The following is a 17,952-nucleotide window of genomic DNA, read 5'->3' as shown; positions in this document are numbered from 1 at the left end:
TCTGTACGTTTGGTAACTTTAAATGGCGCATTTTAATACGCACCTGTCTGGGGGGGCGACGTGAAATACACAATTTAGGGTTGATGTGCAGGAGGTGTCCACTTTGTGTCATCGGCACCGTACATCACCCTTAATTGAATGGATTCCTCCTCCCCCAATATCTATATATGGGATGTGTCAGTTTAAATAAGAAATTGATTTACTTTTGATTTTAATGGTATTTAGTTGATCTTTATCAATGTCACACATGGTTGTAGTGACCACGTACAAAGGTGTATACCTCCCAACTGCCCTGCTGTAGGTGGAACAGTGCCAACCTGAGTTCAGTCCTGATCGGGCTAGAAGGTATGTTCCGTTCACTGCCGCACTACATAGCAGAGTGTCTGTACATGGGTGCCGTGTAGTTCCTCTTTCCTGCCTGGGGTGTCGCTCTCTGTTCTGGTGCTTCTTGTGTGCTAGAAGCATCAGAGCAAAGAGCGACACCCCAGGCAGGAAAGATCTGCATGGGTTGTGACCCCTCAGCTGTCAGGCCCCATAGCAAAAGGAAATTGTGACAAACTGATAGATAAGCCCATAACGGCCATCATGGAAGTTGATTATCTGTGTCTTGTCAGAATACATAGGCTGTAGATTATCATTGTGTGGTCATTAAATGCGTTATTCATTATTAGACCATTCCACAAATTAGGTATGTCCCATAATGACACCCTACTGTAAGAGTCAGTGTGATTAATCCTTTTAGTCCCGTCATTCTGACACCATGGGGGAGATGGCCATCCATAATTCCTGGTGCTGTAGGTGTGTAATGTGCATGTTGCATAATTGGTGACCTCTGCTCTCCTCTGTCTGCCAGACACAGCGGAACAAGATGCGATGTAGGGGTTTCTGGAGACCCCAGGAGGCGGAGATCCGTGAAGCGCTCCCACCAGCGTGGACTAGGCCTTTCAAATATTATCCATACAGTGTTTAGTACAGTCATCTGTAGGTGCCATTTCTGTTGTATGTGAGTGGGGTAAGGAAGAACGGAGGGAAGACCAGACCAAAGCTGGGGGTATGTGTACTTGGAGACATGGCTATTCCTTGTAACTTTTTTGAGTTCAAACATGATGCATAACGTTCTAACAGTTGAGACCTGTGTAAGTGCCGTAACTTCCCCAGATATGGGACTCCTGCCACTAGTGCTGTCACTCTGGTTGTACCGTTAATGAATGCACTGGAATAAGAGCACATTCCATACACACAAGCTGCAGGCAGGGGTAGTTTTTCAGGTGGCGTTGGGATACCTTTTTGTCTTCATCTGTTTTTACATTTTAGCCATATAAAATATTGCGCTAGATAAAACCAGAGAACTGAAGGATTACAAAACGAAATGTACTCTCCAAATAAATCTGGCTCATTATTTTATATCTGCTCGCTAAAACCTAATGATCTGTTTTTCTACGCCGATAACTTTTCTATTCTACATCCCTTCCTGCACCTGAGGTTCCTCCAGGACTACCAACCTGTGGGCTAATTAGGGTCTTCAGATATCAGCTGTCCAGTCTGCTGCCTCGTCTTCTCCAAGCTGATAGCCCTGGTGCTCCATCGAGAGCAGTCGGCCTTGGGAGATCATTTCCTGATCCGTGGGGTTCTTGGCAATGGAACCATGCGGCTCTGATAGCCGACAGGAGCATGGTCCATAAATCAGAAGGAAACCTTTGCCGGATTACTTTTACAGCACGGCAGACTCAGTCATTTTGAAATGATGCATTCAATAGACACGAAAGTGTTTTTGCTTTCACAACAATAAGATCCAAATATTATTCGTATAATTAGCTGATTTCATAACATGGTACTACGCACATGTATAATATTTACAGTGTATACATATGCTGTAACCCTACGCAAACAATGAGATGTTTGATTTCATTGTCACATGTCAAGTGCAGCCTAGAAAACTTTATTAATTTAGACATCGCGCTTAAGCATGTACATTAACTTGTGTCTTTGATTGGTTACGGTTTTATTTTTATGTAGCTGGCCCGGACTTGCAGGACGTTAATCAGATGCAATTGGTGAATAGGGAGTGTCTAGGAAAGAGGAAGCAAGACTAGAGAACTAGGGCAAAGTTTCCACTATATTTACAATACAAAGACCTGTGCTGTCTGACCTATTCACCATTAGGCTTACAGCTGTTCTGCCACCTGCAGCAGTCTAGCTCCGCATCTTCCCTGCAACCTTTTCCTGGGCTCTGTAATTAGGTCTCTAGCCCAAGCTGAAATCTGGAGCATTGTGACATTGTGAGCAAGAGGACCAATGAGGAGCTGTAATCCTGGCCACTTGCACCCCCATTTTACAGGAGTGTTCCCCACTTTAAGTGGTAAGGCAACTTTCTGTTTATTTACAGTGTATATACAAATGCTATAGATTAATTCACTTTTGAATTAAAAGTCTGTGACAGAATAGACAGCTGGGTTATCTTATCTGTACAGTGCAGATACTGGTTGTAGCTTTATTGTGTAACTTTCACCATACTTTCCAACTCTCCCTGAAATAGTAGCAATCTCCCTGTCTCCCTGAAGAGCCTAGCAGTCTCCCTGTTTGCAGTTTACCCTCATTATGAAGCTGTTTTATAAAAAAAATCCCAGAGATGTATACATTCAACTGGGATCTTTAGTATAATTTACCTGCATTGGATATAAGGCACAGTGATCCCTATATGGTTACATGCATTTTCTGAAAAGTATCAGTGTGTTTTTATCAACAAGTAGATCTTACTAACTGCTTTGGGGCTCATTTACATTTGGATGCAAATCAATTTTATGTCACGCCTCTGAGTATCAATACACGTCCACTTTAACTCTGCTCCCATAGGTGTTGCTTTCACACTCTCCCTGAAATGCTTTTTCAAAAGTAGGCAAGTATGACTTGCACTAGATAACACAAAGCAGCGAGGGACTCGAGCTTGTGGGGGGCTTCGCTTCAGTGTTCTAATGTGGTGTATCTGCCAACTTTCCCAGTTTTTCCTGGACAGTGCAGAATTACAGTGGCTGCAGGTGTATGGCCTGTATTTATTTAAAGGGGCAGGATTGGTGTAGCCTAGATCAGGTGGGTTTTTTTTTTTAAATCTAACAGCAAAATCATTCTCTTAAACCTCATTGGATCTTACGATCGAAATTCTCTGCCATGGCAAACACATACATTGTTGGGTTAGTTTTTGTCAGCAGCCAATTAAACTACCCGTTTTTAGAGGGAACTGGAGCACCCAGGGGAAGCCCAGGCAATCATGGGGAGAACATACAAACTACACACCAATAAAGCCCTCGTCTCAAACTCATGACCCCAGCACTGAGGCAGCAATACTAACCACTGTGACACCAGGCAAGTACAGCACCAGTTCCACTGGAAACCGGAATGGCTGTGATGGTCCCCTGTCCCACTCTTAATGCTTGGCCCATCTGAATTTATGTTCCATTCTCCTATAAATGTCCCATTCACATAAGAGGGAGAAGCATTGCCACCTACTTAATCTACCTGTATCAATAAATCGCTAATTATAGGGGGATACAACTTTTTTTTAAAATACCTTCTTAGCTGAGGATATAAATTAATACAAAAAAATAAAAATATATGGACCGGGACCAAAGAAATAAGGATCCAGTTTAATGTCTTTAGATCTGACAAGATCCTGAAACTTTTTTACACTTTATTACTTTTTAAAAATACTTTTTGTAAACATAGGTTCCGAATTTTTAGAATGATATAACCTATGAATATAAGTTTGATTCAGAAATAATAGATTGTTAGATTTTAATGGCTGGTATTTTGTTTTCTTGACAGAATAGAACAGTGTAATGTCTAACGCTAAACATTATGAGCCTGCATGTTAATTAGGCTGTTTTGGGAGTGCACAGGTTCAAACAGGTACAAGAATGGATAAGAGGCACCAGTCGGAAAAGGTAAAGTACAGCTCTTGGTGATAATATTCCTGTATCTTTATCTCATTCCTCCTTCTATAATCCTGTTTATTGCCCTGCATTATCTGATTTACTTTAATAGGTAGATCTTAAAGTGGCATTGCCACCTAGGTAAGTGATTTTACTAGGGTGCTGCTCCTCCATGCCGGGGTCCCATGAAAGCTGGAGAGAAGTGAGGACCCCCCCCCTAGTGTCTAACCCTAAGCCTAATACTAATCGTCGGGATCGCAGCTGTCGGGATTCTGTCTGCCAGCAATGTCTGCTACATCCCCCAGTAACAAGCCTCACTCAATCCCCTGCTTCTCTCCACCTGTTAGCAACACCTGAGAAGTGAACAGAGCTCGCATGGTTGGGTTAAAAAAAACAATACAGGTAAATGCGGACATGAAATGTAGAAAAATAATACGGCACAGGTTCTAAAACTCGGTCCTCAGGACACCAACAGTGCATGTTTTCCAGGTTTCCTCACAGAATCACAAGTGAAATAATTAACTCTACTTGTGGAACTTTTAAAATGTGTCAGTGAGTTATGAATACACCTGTGTGGGGTCCTGAGGACCGAGTTTGAGAACCACTGAAATAGGGAAACCAATCAGATGTTGGCTTTTAGTTCTAGAATAGTGTCTTACCGGTTGCTGTGGGATACAGCTTTATGGTCGATACAGGGTTAAATGCAAGTGGGCCTTAATTACGCTCACATTTGCAGAGAAAAATGTTAATGTTTGTCCTTATGCTAAGTTGTCACACTGTCCTTATCCCTGCACTTGGTATACTAGCCGTCATGGTTATCAGTGTGCACTATCACCAGCCCATATTCGTTGGTGCCATAGGTCTATCCAGAAACGACTATCTTGGCATTCGCAGATTCTGCTGACCCATCCTCTTTAAACATCTGTACGTGCGGCCGCTACATTACCACCCAGTTGCACCCTTCAGTCTAAAATGGGGATGTGCCTGGACCGTTTATGACTCTGTATCTCCGCTAGGTGCAAGCGTTCGGTTGTTGGAGCATGGGCCAACCTGCAAGATTAATCTGCTAAACTATTGGGCCCCATACATCTGCGCCGGATTGCCACGATCCGGCGATGCTGCAGCCCGGCATTGCAGGATCGCAGAAATCCAACATGTTGGATTTTGTCAATTTGACGATCACGATCAAAAAATGATCGCGATCGTCAAATCGGGGACATTTAACATGTCAAATGTCAGCGATCCGGCGACGGATCACTGAACATCGATGGTGGGCGACGGGAAATTTCCGATCGCATCGCGACGATCCATCTCAGATGTATGGGCACCTTAAGACTCCTCTCTACGAGCTAAATGATTATAGGAGCCAATTCCATGGCCATACATTACTCTAGATAGCAAAATACCATACCGACACAAGGCGTAGTACCGTTACGTTTCCAGCTCTTTATTTTCCTTGCATTAAAAGAACTCTAACCCTATTTTTGGTTTTAATTTATATTTATTTAAAATAAATTATTCTAAATCTTATTAGGGCTGAATATGATAAGATCTATTGTGTGAAGACTTGTGTGATGTTCTAGTAAGTCCGTTTGAAAAAGATCACCATTCATTGTGGCTCCATTGTCTTCTCTCAACCAGAATATATTGTTTCTACTCTCCTGTCAGTCTTATTGAGAAGTGATAATACTCCTGCAGTGTAATATATTGGAGAGGTGGCATCATTGGGGTGGCTGCATGTCCTGGTCTGGAAAGGACCAAAAATGTAACAACATAAAGTTGGCAATCGCGTAGCAGGCACAGCACCTTGAATTTGTTTGCAACGAGAGAACCTAAAACTACATCTCTCACAAATAGCCCAGTTCTGAAATGATATCCAGGTACCACTGAACTAGGGATGGACATCAAAATTTGATCGATCAAAATCATTGATCTTTGGGGTTCGATTTCTAGAACGATTTTGGAATTCTGATAAATCGGATGCATTGATGACTTGGCCTTAATATAGATGGTGATTTTATTTCAATTGTGTGGCACAGGGTCTGCAACTGGTGGGTTCAGCGTAAAACACACACATGCGGTATATCATTGTTTTTTTTTTTGGTGGCAGGAGTGTCACACGTGCCCATTGGGCTGTGGCCACGCCTCTCACATGACACAGCCATGTGCATCTTGGGGTAAGCATGGTCCCATATCCCAGTTTAGGAATTATTAATATTGGGAGGTATGTACAGATGCGCACAGTTACATTGTGGCTGATCGCTCCCACAAACCTGCGCGCGCATCGCACCATACTATTTCCGGTGCCTCCATATGCTATGTTGCGCACTGCGATCGCACCATTCATTCGTATGGAGGCGCGGTTGCATGCCCAATGCATGTATCAAATCGCAGGTGTGCGTCTCGCGCTATGCAAGACGCAATTTGCCGTGCCAGCAGCTACAAAATAGCTGGGCATATCTGTAACTGTGTCTAGGGCAGGAGACTGTATATACTAGTAGACACAAAGGATATTTTTTAGGTTTGTGCCCCTTTAAACTGCCAAAGCCAAGTAGAGCGGTAATTGTGCAATATGGCAAACACTTCTAAATGTCGTCATGCACATGTGCACGCTTTCTCAGTGGTCTGACGGGTCACCTCCTGATTTAATAGAATATGTTTGCGTGGGTTTGTTCATGGCACGCCTTTTATTGCTTTGACTGGTCATCAACAGTGGCTGTTCTAATGCACCTAAAATAGACGTTTGTGTTACTATTGCTTGTTGTGACAATATTCTACTTTGCTTTTGTTATTATAGTTTATTTATGTAACGCCACTAAATTACACAGCGCATATTTGTCATTCACATAAATCCCTGTCCCATTTGGGATAACACTGAATATACACGCTAAAAATGTACCGTAGTATGTGTGTGCACGCGTTTGTGCGTAATATGTGTGTACGTTTTTGTTAACAGCCAATTAACCTACCAATACTGCTAATAATTAGGCCCCTGGAATTGGCTTCTGGAAACATGTTTCATTTGTGTGTGACTGTATTCTTTTCCGGTACATGCTGTATTATTCCTAGGTGTTGGTAAAACTGTAAACCATTAATGGGATATTTTCCTTTTGTTGGCTTTTTGGATCAATAGAAAAATTACATGTTTTTGAGTTGTTGCCTAAACCAGTCACATGCTATGTAACTATCAATAGGTTGAGTCTCCCATATCCAAAATGCTTGGGACCAGGGGTATTTTGGATATCGGAATATTCCGTATTTTGGATAATTGCATACCATATTAAAATGTCTTAGGAATAGGGCCCAAATCTAAACCTAGAATGCATTTATGAATCATATACACCTTATACACACAGCCTGAAGGTAATTTTATACAATATTTTCAATCATTTTGTGGCTCAAACAAAGTTTGTGTAGATACATGAAATTCATTTATGTTTCATATACACCTTATACACACACAGCCTATAGGTCATTTTATACTTTATTTTTAATAAACTTTGTTTAAAGGCACAAAATTGTGTACATTGAGCCATCAAAAATCAAAGGTTTCACTATCTCAGTCATGCTAAAAATATTCCGTATTTTGGAATATTCCATATTTCAGAATATTTGGATATGGGAGACTCAACCTGTATAAGGTATCCAGAAGGGTATGCTTTCCCACAGCTGTGATTGCTGAACTTTTGGCTGGTGTGAGACCTGTTGGTGACACAGGAGGCACCACACCCCATTTCCTCCTTGTAACCCCTCCCCCCCCCCCCCTCCTTTTCCCCTGGTAGTTTTAACTGGGAGATAGTGGTGGCGGCCATGACTATTCAGATTGGAAGTGTGGCGCTTGGCTGTGACATCATAACTAAGCGCCACACTCCCTGCATAACCCTGACATGGAGCAGTAGAGTGATGACAGAATTAGCATGAGCATACACATCGCCATTCCCATCTGCTTTTCTTGGAAATTAGGTTTATAAAGTATATTGGTTACCAAAGATTCTCCTCCATTGCTTACTATATATATCGGCCATGAAGTGTGTGAGCGATGTCCCTGGATCCTGGTGCAAAAACAAGGCACTTTGCATAGGCTGTCGTCAATATTTGGTCAGCCCACAAAATGGCCGTCTGAACCGAGTGTTAAAGAAAATTGTTACATGTGTATATCTGTAGTTGATAATGGTATGGAAATAGTTTGCAAAATGGCTTCAATATTACTGTTCTCTAGTTTACAGTCTTTGTTAGTTGAATTCATTTACTACTACTCTAAGGTCTATTTAACATGAAAAACTCATTGTAATGATATTTTATATATCCATGTGCAGATTCAGATGATTATATCATACAAGAAGTTTCATTATTCTTTATGTGGCAACAAATGGGTGTAATTATTTTATTAATCATAATTTATATAGCGCACATTTTACAGAGAAAATGTTTAGTCATCCACATCAGGCCCTGTCCCAGTGGAGCTTACAGTCTATAATCCATAGTACATGTACACAGACTAGGGTTAGTTTTCTTTTGTTAGAAGACCACTCACCCATCACCCATACTTGCCTACATCTTGTTGTTTTCCTTCTGGGGAAGGAGAAGCAGGTGGGCGGTAATGGGGGGCAGGGTATGATTCTTCGTATCATTAAGCCTTGCACCCTCGTGGTGAATTGCCACGAATACCACACCCCTAGTGTTCATTCTAGCACCCTTCACCTGCCACCAGCCGTGCAGTTCCTCTTTTCCTGCCTGTCGCTCTCTGCTCTGGTGCTTCTAGCACACTCAGCTGATGCATCAAACTGCAAAGATAAAGACCAGCATGTGGTAGAAGCACCAGAGCAGAGAGTGACACCCCAGGCAGGAAAGAGGAAATACACGGGTTGTGACAGGTGCAGGGTGCTAGAATGTACACTATACCCCCCCAACTGCAAATATGTGTTTTACATGTATGATTAACATTGTATGTTCACTGGTGATTCTCCCATATGTCATGTATATGTATTTATAAGCATTTATTTATATAGTGCCGGCGTAGGAAAAGGAAAAACCTCTTTAGTTTTTATAAAGTCTCCTGAAAGTTTAACATGATGCTATATGGAACAACTTGTAATTTTAGTTTTGAACGATCATTTCAAATACTTCTATAAGGTATTGCCAACCAGTTACACAAAGTTCCATCTTATTTCTGACCAGTGATGGAGATTTGCGGTAGGATATTGCAGCATTTAGCATCTACAATGAAACAGTAATAGCCTCACAGAGATTGGACTCACACTGACAGCTGACATACACAGTTACAGTAGGGGGAAATCAAATTGGGATCCCCAAGCTTTCATATAATAGGTGATGACAGGCAGTCTTTGGTTTACAGGTGTTTTAAACATATAAAACTTTTTTTTAATTTATTTTTTTGTCCATCCCCCAGTCGTTCAGGGACCCTCGCTGGCGCTTTTGGCTAAATTCAGCACTTCCGATTACTGGGGACCTCCTCTGTTACATAACACTGTGTAAATCTGTCATTTCTAGCCCTGTGTCCCATCTTCCTGCTCCCAGAGATAGTTCCAGAGAAGGGATATTGGGGCAGATGTTATGAAGCTCTGGGAAGTACAGAGTGATAAACGACCAACCAATCAGCTCCCAACTGTCATTTTTCAAACACAGCCTGTGACATGACAGTTGGGAGCTGAGTGGTTGGTCGTTTATCACTCTGCCCTTTATCACTTTCCAGAGCTTCATACATCTATCCCAGTATTTGTAAGTACCGGGATCCTGCTGAAGTCAGCAGGATCTTTTGCTGACTTCAGCAGGATCCCGGTACTTACAAATACTGGGGCAGATGTATGACGCTCTGGAAAGTGATAAAGTTTTATTATAAGAACACACAGGTAAGGTTAATGTACAGTATGTGTGAACTCATGAGTATAATATCTGTAAAAAGGGGAGTGCTGATATTATTATTGTTCATTAGGGCACAATTCAATTAAACTCGAAGTGAAAAGAGCCAGGAATGAGCTCCCAGAGCTATTCAATCCATCGCGATGTTAGGTCGGGGAAGGCTTGGTCTCGTGCCTTAAACAGGGTATTTAGGCGCGAGAACGGGCATTCCCTGACTAAACTTCCCGCGCGATGCTGTTTTCCCAGCACTAAGGGCAGAAAACAGCATTTTACCTAGACTTTTGTCGGATTTCGGCCTGGAGGGATGCGAGACGAAATCCTTAGGGCCGTATTCAATTTGAAGCAAAAAGCCGTTTTCGCGTGTTTTTGGCAAAAACTTTTCGCTGATGACGTCATTTTCGCCTGTTTTGGTTTTACTCCGTACTCGATTTGGAAGACTTTCCGCCTAGGCAGAAAGTCAATGCGATGTAATAGGCGGAAAAGTTTCGCCTATGAATGGGAGGCGGAAAAAAGTGCAGAATTGGGGTTTTGGAGTGCAACGTTGCGGAAACCCCCGTGCAGCATTCAGACAGTCCCCCAAAGGTAAACTGTGTAAAAGAAAAAAACACTTAAGAACACCCCAAAAAATGACTGAATTTGGGGGCGTAAAAAAAATGTTGGAGGACAAAGTTAAAAACTAGCGAACTTGACTCTGGGGGGGTCCCCAAGTATGCCCCAAGTGTTGTTTTCATTACAGGGGCTTGCGGCAGGTGGATTTTTCACGATTTTTTCAACTTTAGCAACTTTTAAATATGCTGGCCCCCCCATTTTCAAGTACCCCAAATTTGCTGGGAATAGTTATTTTCTGGAAAAAATACTCCTGAATACTATTCTTCACCACGGATAGAAAAACGATATTTAGCAGCTATTGCGCCCGTTTAAAAACGCCAAATACCTTCAGCAAGCCAAATCGGGGGGTAACCATAGCTAACCCCCATGTCAGAGCATCTTTTTGGGAGTGTCAGACTGATTTCCCGAAATCTGATAGTACTTTCCGCCTGTTCAAGTTTCGCCGGGTCCCATTTTCGCGTACTTCCATATTGAATACAGGGTAAAGCGGGCACACGCGCGATACTTTTCCGCCTACAAAAGACGCGATGTAGGCGAAAAGTCTGGGAGGCGGAAAAGTATTGCGCACCCGCTCTAATTGAATACGGCTCTTAGTCGGGCTTAGCAGCGCAATGAATTGAAAAGCTCCGGGACTTCATTCCCGGCGCTATTCACTTTGCGCTGAAAAGAATCGTGCTCTTAGATAAGGTTGTGCAATTATATTTAAAAAAAGCTTTCACATCGGTCCCAACTGTCCTGATGGCAGTGGTACTGTCCCAATTCTGTGACACCCCCCCCCCCCCCCCCCCCAAAAAAAAGGGACTTGGCTTAGAAAGAAGTGGGTGGGACTCCATCTGAATGTGGGGGTGGTTTGGCAGATTAAGGCATTGCTTCTGCGTCCTGGGGCGTGGCTTGTATAGTTCAGGGGCTGGGCCTGATATTTGCTTGGGATAATGTCCTTGTAATGTACTGCACTAGAGTGCAATTATCCCACATATAAAGTGTCTGTCCACTTTTACAGGCCAAGCCGGCTCGCTTGGTGAAACCCGTGTCATTGGTGAAGCTGCCAGGTAGGTACTTGGCGCACCAGGAGGGGCTGCCACGACTACCTATACCACCACTGCAACAGACACTGGACAAATACCTACTGGCCTTGAAGCCCCTGGTCAGCGCGGAGGAATGGGACCACACCAGACAGTTGGTGGAAGAATTCCAGATCTCTGGAGTGGGCAGTCGGTTGCAGAAGGGTCTCGAGAGGAGAGCGAAAAAAGCAGAAAATTGGGTAATGTCACGTGCACTTTGTTACACTGATTTTATTTATTAAGTCATTATGATTTTTAGTTCGTGTTTGACGTTTATTTTATTTACCTTCAGAAAGCAGAGATAAAGAATAGAAATTAAGACCTTTGATAATCATCGGTAGATGTATTTGTCACGTAAGCTATATAAACAGTGGGTTCCCAACCATTTTGTTGTCACACCTCTGCAAACACAGGTAACACACCATTATGCCAAAATAATAATAGAACCAGAGTCATCGGGAATTGCAGCTAATTTGTGATATTTACAATTAAATATAGTTCATATATAATCTCTATCGCGTATATCTAATGATTTTATCCCATTTACCCCGGAATAACTTATGCAGCTTGGTATTATAGTGCTGAAAAGTACCCTTATACACGTTGTTGTGTACCGCTGCCCTAACTATTGGTCAATGTGTACAACAAACATGGCCGCCTGCATGTTGTATGGCTTTGTAGATATTATTGTATAGAAAATATACAATCTCTCCACCATTTTACAACGTCACAATATGGAGTTTCGGCTGACGGCTTTCTCCCTGAAAGCGTTCTAGTACATAACAACCACTGAGCAGCTCACTCATGGAAAAAAATACTGATTCCAGCATATGCTCTGTAACAATTAAATTTTCTCCATATCGCCTTCAAATAGGGATGGTCCCGTGTGAAACGTTAGAGTTGGGACATATTCATTGTAAGTGACCACAAAACTGCATAAAAAAACGTTCTTTATAGGGTTAGAATATAGCGAGATAATGAAGTGTATAAAGTCACGTTTTTGGAAGAACGAAGTCCTTTTTCAGACCAGGTATCCCATAGAACAGGCCTAGCCAACCTGTGGCTCTCCAGCTGTTGTGAAACTACAAGTCCCAGCATGCCCTGCCACAGTTTTAACATTTCCTAATAGCAAAACTGTGGCAGGGCATGCTGGGATTTGTAGTTTCACAACAGCTGGAGAGCCTCAAGTTGGCCAGGCCTGCCATAGATTAGTACTGTACACCTCTGGTTTTATACCCCATCCCTAAATTATAGCATCATCAGTCAGGCCTGAGGGAAGACTGTACATAAACGTCAGAGTGTGTGTGTGTGTGTGTGTGTGTGTGTGTGTGTGTGTGTGTGTGTGTGTCAGAAAGAATACAACCGCCCAAGCATTATTTGACGGGATCGCAAGATACACGGCCTGTGCGCTGATGATGTCCTTATACCAGCAGAGATGTACTGGTAACGAATGTAGCCGGCATTAAAGGAAACCATTAAACATACAAAGTAATGATTTAACTGTACAGACCACAAAGACATGGTAAGACGAGAATCTCAATGGTCAGTGTCTGATGCGCTCCTCTGTTTGTGGTTGTCCTCAGCTCTCCGATTGGTGGCTGCAGACAGCGTACCTGGAATACCGTATGCCGGTGGTGGTACACTCGAGCCCCGGAGTGGTTTTACCAAAGCAAGATTTTGCAGACAGACAAGGGCAGCTCAGGTAAAGTGCCTGCTATCCAGCGTTTGTTCTGAGGTGACCTTTGTCTGTGCTGTGACAGGAGGGGAGGGGGATTTCTGAGAGACACACAGGCTGACCTCTGTACACGGTGACCTTTCCCACACTTACTCAATAACTATTCTCACTGAGCGCTGTGCTCTGGCTGAGCTCAAAATACAGTCCAATGACATGTACCAAGTCCAAGTGTCTGTCACTCCCACTGTCCCAGGCCGCAGCCCAGTTATGACTGCTGACACTTTACGCTGAGCTCCAGCTTACAGACTTATAGACTGTCAGATATGATTCCGTTTCATGTTAACCAAACAGACTACTTACAGGGGGCAATGCGCACATATTCAGTGTAGCCGATTATACCCGACTGTTTCTAGTACAGATTAGAAAATGAACACTAACATTTCATTCATTGCTATGAGCTATAGAACGTCTGTGCATTTTGCGCCATATTATTTAATAAGCTTTAGGGGTTTATTCATTAAAGGTACATTTTTAATCGATTGAAAATCGATCCACATCGTTGCTGTGTTTCTGGGGCTGAAACGCACATTTACTAACAGACAATTTTTTTTTTATTTTTTTTTTTTTAAGTGTTCACACCGTAAATGTGTGATTTAGCCCCAGATACACAATATCCATGTTAATCAATTTTCATTGATTAAAATCGATCTTTAGTATATATAGACCTTAGTGGGGAATTCAATTATTCGCGGTAATTTACCAAAGTGAGGCCGCCGGCAGCACTTATCGTTGATTTTTTTTAAAACTTTTATTCACCACTGCACAGGCAGTAAAAAAAAAAAAAAAATCCCCGATAACTAAGTGGTTAATGGGTGCCGAGACCCTGTTAACGCACGAATCCGTGAAATTTTCCCCTGGTGACGCCCGATAACACCCCAATTTAACAGGCGTTCGCAAAGGTATCAGGTGACAAAGGGAGCATAATTGAATAGCCTCGGCCGATAATGCCCGAGGTTACCTCCCTTTTTCACCCCCCGTAAATTGCCGGGGCGAATTGAATTCCCCCCATTATGTGCTTAACGTGTCTGCATTATTTAAATGATTGTTTTATGCTATTATGGATTAAAGCATTTTGTAAGTTCTATTTGAGGGTGTGACTTCATTTGAAATAAAGCTGCCTAATTAAAATTACTATGATGGGTTACCGTATGTCCCAACTGTTCCGAATTAGGCGAACACTGCTAAATTAGGGGTCTGTCAAGACTGTCAGAATGTTGTGAGACGTGACCCGTTCTCTGCACTGAAGGACTCGAAAGTGCTCAATCTTATTTGTGCTTCTAAAAGTTTGGTGACTCTTCCATCAGTGTATAATAACAAATTGCCCAATGGGTGGATTTAAATACAATTATTTGAAGTTGGACACTCGCCTCTAACGGTATATGTGTGTGTATATATAGTTTTTAACGATTATATGTATTATAACATTTTAGTGTTATTTTTAGGGTCCGCTAAAATTTGGAAAAAAAAAATGGTATGTCGACATTCTGGTATCGACATGCTAAATGACTATATGAACATATTGACATTTTGTGAATGTCATTGTGGATGTGAATGTAAACCTTTTTACGTTGACCTAATGTCTATGACATCATTCAGACTGCCGACATTCAGAAAATGTTGAAATTCTGAGGTCGACATTCTGAATGTCTTTTTTTTTTTTTTTTTAAATGTATTTATTTATTTTTTTCATACCTCACCCCCGCTGCTGGACCCTATATCTGTGTACCATGCATCACTATTACTACACAATATAGGGGCTGTTTCTTTTTTCAGTCGGAGTTTATGGGGTGTGTGACCGGATTACCTCATTTGCCGCCCGATCACACATTGGGTTTCGATCCCCACTGGAACTTGGGGTATCAGGGATTCCCGCTTACCGTCATTAACCGCCTGTTACTGACTCCGCCCACTGCGCAGTGGGCATGTAACTTTACCACCACCACCACCAGGTCCTTCACCAGCCCTGGAACCGCTTACTGCTGTGTATGCGTCGACAAGTTGTGGCAACACCTCCTGATTGGTGTTGGCTGATACCCACTGACCCCTCGCAATTGACCAGGCTCTGCACAGTAGCTGGCAGGGGGCTTGAGTTTGAAGATGTTGGGCTCAATCCAGAACAGCCAGAATACGGAGTAGCGTTTGGCGCAATTCTGTTGTCGCAGGACTCCGATGCAGTCGTTGTAAAGGCAAAGAGGATTATTGCTCAATAGTCTTAAAAAAATACTCTTCCCCTCAGCTTTAAGGGGGTCAGCATACAAAGATGTTACAGCAATTCTTTTCTTTCTTGATGTTCAAAAAGATACACACCAAACCAGGCTCACAGGCCTACTTTTATGTCCCTCCAATACACATTACCACAAGGGGTAAGTCTGCCCTGTGGTTTTCAACCAATCAACTTAAGTACATGTGCTGTCCACATGCATGTTTAACATTTTCCCCTATGGACAGTGGAGAGTGGTCACTCCCCTGTGCCTGAGCCCACATGGTGTCTTAGTCGCCACCTAGGAGTCGGCTCATCTAGAGTTGGGGGAAGTTTCCCTCCATAACGTACTTTCAGGAATCTGCTATGGGACCAAGCCTGCCACCTCTGCCTGAATCTGAGCTCCAGAGGTGGGCAAGCAAGGTCCCCGGGGAGCTCCCTGAAAATAATTAGCTGGCTGCCTTGGCCAGCTTCCTATGCACCTCCTCATACCACTTTCAGGCATGAGGCTGCATAAGAGAGCAGTTTATTTAGTTGGAAGGGGCTGGAGGATCCAGTAGCCCACTGAGGACTCTGGATCCCTGGTCTTCCAGAGAAATCAAAGGTAAGTGCACTTTACATTTTAATTACACATTTAAAACACTTTACATTGTACAAATATATACACTGAGCCTGTGCCCTGCTACAGGCTTTCACAGACATCAGCACTGCTGCTCAGGACTGCCCTCCTGGCTCAGTGCTGCACACATCCTATATAATAATTTTATATACTTTATAAATACATTTTATTGATCTGTTTTTACACTGTGCTCAGTGCTGGGCTCTCCTAGCCCTGCAGGCCTGGACTGCTGGGGCTCTTCCCTGTTGCCTGCTCACAGAGCTGGGGGTCCGAGGAGCTGGCTCTCCCTGTCCCCCAGCGTGCAGTCACGCGGGCATGTTACCTGGTACTGTAGTGCTGGGAGCTAAGCTCCCGGTCCCCAGCGGCCGGCACAGAGCCATGCAGCCCTGGGACTAAGGCCTTCATTCAGAGGCGGCCGTACGGTCTACGACCACACGGCCGCCTCGATGTTTGTCAAGTGCGCACGAGGGAGCCGGCTCCTTCGTGCGCATGCGTGAGACCTGCTACGACCGACAGCGCCGGTCATAGCCGGTGTCTTTCCAAAGGGGGCGAGCTGTCTATGTTGATTGACAGCTCGCCCCGTTTGGAAGGCAGGCCGGGGGGGTGGCAGCCCAAACAGAGGCGTTCCCATGGGAACGCCTACCGTTTGGGGGAGGCTCCACTGACATCACTAGTGATGTCAGTGGAGAGCTTCCGGCTCTGACAGAGCCAGAAGCTCTCCGGGGCTTACGACAAGTGAGACCCTACCCTAGGGTCTCGTCGAAAGCCCCGATGGTCGCGATGGTCTCTGACCATCGCGACCATCACCCTAGCGATCGTTAGAGCTGTGGGTGTAAACCCACAGCCTAACAACCGAAACAGAGGCGGGCGGTCAGGATGCAAGCGGCTGCCCAGTTTCTGAGCGACCGCTTGCATCCTCCGACCGCCTTTGAATGAGGCCCTAAGTCCCAGCTGCAGCAGTTCTCTATGCACTGTGGAGCTGGTCTCCCAGTCTCCAGCGTCACCGCACCACACGGTGAGCCGGCTAGCCTAGTCCCCCTGTGTGTCACTTAAGGAACACATCCACTCGACAATTAAATTGAACGTTATCGTTCATCCATTTAATAATCGTTTGAACATCGTTTGCACATAGTTTTAAAAAATGTCTAAAATGACCGGCGATGAGTGCTCCCACTGGTCTTTTAGACATCTATAATAGGACAAATATGCTGTACAACCTGACAATGACGTCAGGTTGAGCATGTTTGCAGATGATTGATTGTGCCTACACTGAACAACTGCTCGCTCAGTGCAGGCTCATCACAGACTGACAAACGACTGCACGATTACAATGTCATATGGTGGGTACACACTGGGTGGTATTACTGCGCGACTGCACGATTATTACATCGTAATCGTGCAATCGCTCAGTAATCGTGCACAAATCGTGCACTTTTATGTCGGAAACGACCAGCGATGCGCACTCCCGCTGGTCGTTTCCGACATTGTCCATCGCCTGAACATGCAGCACCATCTGACGACCTCGTCAGGTTGCTGCATGTTGGGGAATGGGGGAGAGAGCTCGGCGCTGAACGATATCGTTAATGATATCGTTCAGCGGCTGTGCTCAGTCATGAACGACATTGAGCACAGCCTGCCGGGGACACACTACACGATATCGCTCAGGGAGCATATCGTGTAGTGTGTACGCACCTATAATCGTGCAGTCGTTTTCATGTCTTTAAGTGAATCTGTGCCTTTAACCCTGCAGGCCCGGGACACTTGTCCCGGCTGCAGCGGCTTCCTGACTCCCTCTGCTCTGTGGAGCTTAGGCTCCCAGTCCCCAGCTAGGAGCGGTCAGCGGCTCCTTACATCTAGCACTTGTCGCAGCTGCCGGCAATGGACCGGGGCTACAGCACTTAGATGCAGCCCCCACCCCTGGT

The 17,952-nt window shown here is 44.0% G+C and overlaps 1 protein-coding gene across 1 annotated transcript in view; it reads left to right on the top strand.

Moving 5' to 3' along the window:
• CRAT (carnitine O-acetyltransferase) overlaps positions 1-17,952 on the top strand; it is a 50,602-nt gene that overhangs the window by 8,866 nt on the left and 23,784 nt on the right. The window contains exons 2-3 of the mRNA XM_088453460.1: positions 11,416-11,676; positions 13,060-13,178. Coding sequence (XP_088309586.1) covers positions 11,416-11,676; positions 13,060-13,178 — 380 coding nt within the window. The remainder of the gene's footprint in view (positions 1-11,415; positions 11,677-13,059; positions 13,179-17,952) is intronic.

The sequence above is a fragment of the Taudactylus pleione genome, unplaced genomic scaffold (genome assembly GCF_031769625.1).
Source record: "Taudactylus pleione unplaced genomic scaffold, aTauple2 ptg000579l, whole genome shotgun sequence".
In the NCBI taxonomy this organism is placed as follows: Eukaryota; Metazoa; Chordata; class Amphibia; order Anura; family Myobatrachidae; genus Taudactylus; species Taudactylus pleione.
Note: the sequence above shows the minus strand (reverse complement) of the source record. Positions and strands in the feature narration are given on the sequence as shown.